Raw genomic sequence first — 3,668 nt, 5'->3', positions numbered from 1 at the left:
TTTTGGGTTTTTATGTATAGTGTGTAATGTCATTGTATATATTCTAATTGTACATTGTAACATTCCTCTTTTTGTCAGAATAAAGAAGTTTTTTTTGTTTTAGTGCATTGGATGCACCTGGAATTTTACCGAACGGACTGTCTTCCAGAATCTTTTTTTTTTTTTAAAGAAGTACGGGGTCAGGGCTTTTCCCCCATAGTGCTCCTTAGGGTAACGGGAGGACACAAACTAGCGTCCTCCCGTCACCCAAAGCTCAGTATATAGGGAGCTGTACTGAGACGCTGAAGCGGATCCGAACAATTGTGTCTGGATCTGCCCAGCTGCGTGAGTGACAGCCGGCTCTGCCTATCCAGAGGCAGAGCCAGCTGTACCCTCCCCCGTCCGTTCCGCCAGTCAGCGCTGGAGGATCGGAGCGGGGAATCCAGCCCCTGTCACGGCAGAGAGCCGTGACAGGATCGAGAGGTGAGCGAGCGCCGGTATGTGTTCGCTCACCTCCAGATCTACTGAGCCGACCTGTGACAGTCTCATTGTGACCCGTCGGCTAGAACTATGAGGCGTGTGATTTGTCACTCACCTCATAGTTCTCCTTTAATTGTCGCTTCCTTTGTTCTGTCGCCAGTGGCGGCTCTGCTACGGATGGATGGTGGTTGGGGAGCAGCCAGCAGGGGGCATACTGGGACTTCTAGTCCTCTATCTACAGCTGGGCCACCCATATCCTGCCAATTAATTGAATGTTCCATGAATGATTTCTTGGGGAGTGGCGGTCCGGGGAGCGACCCGCCCCCCCCCTGTGGCGGTTCATAAAGTTGCTGGATTTGTAGTTTTTGCCACCAATAAATGTAAGATTTCTCCTCGGGGGGGAGGGGTCAGGACAGGAATTCTGTGAAAACTCCCTGTTGAGGACACGGCCATAAAACCCTGATGGAGGTTATGTCCCTTCCCTAATCCCAAAGGAAGAAGCAAGAAGGCAAAACATTTGTTTCAAAGGGAAGTTGTGTGTAAATTACATTCTTGTTCGGGGCGGAGCCGGCTTCCTGCACCCCAGGTGACCACCCTACGGAGGACGGCACACCTGCGTTCACCTAATCTTCACCGGCAGTCCTGGACAGCTCTGATTGGGGGGAGGAGGGGGGATGTGTTGTACTCTGTATGGTGTATAATATTGCCCTCAGAGCGTGGCCTGATGATGTTATGAGGGGGAGGGGCAGACAACTATATAGGGGGGTGTACTGCGCCTCTATACCGCCCTGTCCCGTATACTGCGCCTCTATACCGCCCTGTCCCGTATACTGCGCCTCTATACCGCCCTGTCCCGTATACTGCGCCTCTATACCGCCCTGTCTGATTGGGGGGAGGAGGGGGGATGTGTTGTACTCTGTATGGTGTATAATATTGCCCTCAGAGCGTGGCCTGATGATGTTATGAGGGGGAGGGGCAGACAACTAACGTGATCACCTTTCCATATTAGTGGCAGTTGGGGAATGAATAGTGAGATCTGATTGGTTGCTCTGTAATGTCGCCCCCATACACCATGAGGAGATGGGGTTCAGTGACAGGTGAGGGGGTGTATAGGGTGCTTCAAAGTAATGGGGAGTGAAATGTCAGGTATGTAAGGGGGGTGTATAGTGGGATGTAATGTGGTGTACAGAGCTAGTGAGGTATATGGGGTGGGTTATACAAGGGGTGTAGCCAGTGAGGTAGTGGGATGTAAGGGGGTGATGAAGTGGGGCATATTGGGTGATACAAGAGGGTATACAGGGTGAGATAGGGGGGTGTATGGGTGATGCATGTCCTGTCCCACATAAATGGGGGGGCGGGGGACAGGTAGGCATGAAATGATTTCTGATTCCTCTCAGATTTGTGATGAAGATTTTGGATGATGTCTGCGCCCTGCATGTGGGGCGATCATATGGCTCCGGACACGATGGGGTTTAATGGACACCAGTAAATGGGCTCAGTTACTATCTTTTAGGTTTCCACAACAGGAGCTCTGTCCATGGGGGGCCCCGGAGATGGCTGTGTTCATCCAATCGTATGACAGCTATTGAAAAAATGAATCTCCAGCCAAATGGATGGGGTATGCATGGGTTAGACTGTTGGGGAGATTCACTGTTTGTTCCTGGTGACAAATCCAATAATGTTACAGTTGTCACTGGAGCAGGAATAGAGGTGAAATCTTCCAATGATGACAGCTGTCTAAGAGTGTATTGTCCTCAGTTTGGGAGATTACCGCTCACTTCCTTTTTCACCCTTGGGTCAGGAAGTGAATGGAAATCTCCCCTATGGGGAACAGATGTACAAATACACCTGACATGGCTTCTAACCCTTCCCTGCTCTATGCAAAACAAAACAAAATAGGCTTCAGAGACATTTTGCCCCTCTGGCATTTTTCTATGGCGAGTACAAAGAGGACACCGCGGCCGCCATGTTGGATGAGGGCAGTGTCTGGCCGTCGTCATGACGTAATGACTCGGCGTGGTGACGCGCACGCTCCAGTTTTCCCCGGTGCCGCGCCTGAGCTCCGTGACTGGCTCTCTCCAAGATGGCGGCCTGCGGACGTGTCCGGCTACTGTGTTGCCTGCTGGCGGGCCTGGCAGGTGTTATGGGGGACCCGGGGGCCCGTGCCGAGGATCCCCCCGCCTCTCCGGCCCGTAGACTGCCCGGCATCCGGCTGATCGAGGAGGAGGCCTGCCGGGAGGACATCAGTCGCCTGTGCCCGAAGAGCGCCTGGACCAACAACCTGGCCGTGCTGGAGTGCCTGCAGGACGTCAGAGAGGTGAGGGAGGAGGTATATACTGTATACTGCGCCTGTATACTATAGTGTCCTGTATACTGCACCTATATACTTCAATACATCCTAAATATCATGTATTCTGCACCTCTATACCATCCTGTCCCGTATATTGCACCTATATACCATTCTATCCCGTATACTGCGCCTATATACCGTCCTGTCACGTATACTGCGCCTATATACCGTCCTGTCACATATACTGCGCCTATATACCCTCCTGTCACGTATACTGCGCCTATATACCCTCCTGTCACGTATACTGCACCTATATACCATTCTATCCCGTATACTGCACCTATATACCATTCTATCCCGTATACTGCGCCTATATACCCTCCTGTCACGTATACTGCGCCTATATACCCTCCTGTCACGTATACTGCGCCTATATACCCTCCTGTCACGTATACTGCGCCTATATACCCTCCTGTCACGTATACTGCGCCTATATACCCTCCTGTCACGTATACTGCGCCTATATACCCTCCTGTCACGTATACTGCGCCTATATACCCTCCTGTCACGTATACTGCGCCTATATACCCTCCTGTCACGTATACTGCGCCTATATACCCTCCTGTCACGTATACTGCGCCTATATACCCTCCTGTCACGTATACTGCGCCTATATACCCTCCTGTCACGTATACTGCGCCTATATACCCTCCTGTCACGTATACTGCGCCTATATACCCTCCTGTCACGTATACTGCGCCTATATACCCTCCTGTCACGTATACTGCGCCTATATACCCTCCTGTCACGTATACTGCGCCTATATACCCTCCTGTCACGTATACTGCGCCTATATACCCTCCTGTCACGTATACTGCGCCTATATACCCTCCTGTCACGTATACTGCGCCTATATACC

General features: G+C 51.4%; 1 protein-coding gene across 1 annotated transcript in view; it reads left to right on the top strand.

Moving 5' to 3' along the window:
• The first annotated feature begins 2,459 nt into the window (after positions 1-2,459).
• GLG1 (golgi glycoprotein 1) overlaps positions 2,460-3,668 on the top strand; it is a 38,015-nt gene continuing 36,806 nt past the window's right edge. The window contains exon 1 of the mRNA XM_018572437.1: positions 2,460-2,776. Within this exon, the coding sequence (XP_018427939.1) occupies positions 2,543-2,776 (234 nt within the window). The 5' untranslated portion in view covers positions 2,460-2,542. The remainder of the gene's footprint in view (positions 2,777-3,668) is intronic.

Source organism: Nanorana parkeri, unplaced genomic scaffold (genome assembly GCF_000935625.1).
Source record: "Nanorana parkeri isolate BGI_ZX_2015 unplaced genomic scaffold, ASM93562v1 scaffold2031, whole genome shotgun sequence".
In the NCBI taxonomy this organism is placed as follows: domain Eukaryota; kingdom Metazoa; phylum Chordata; class Amphibia; order Anura; family Dicroglossidae; genus Nanorana; species Nanorana parkeri.
Note: the sequence above shows the minus strand (reverse complement) of the source record. Positions and strands in the feature narration are given on the sequence as shown.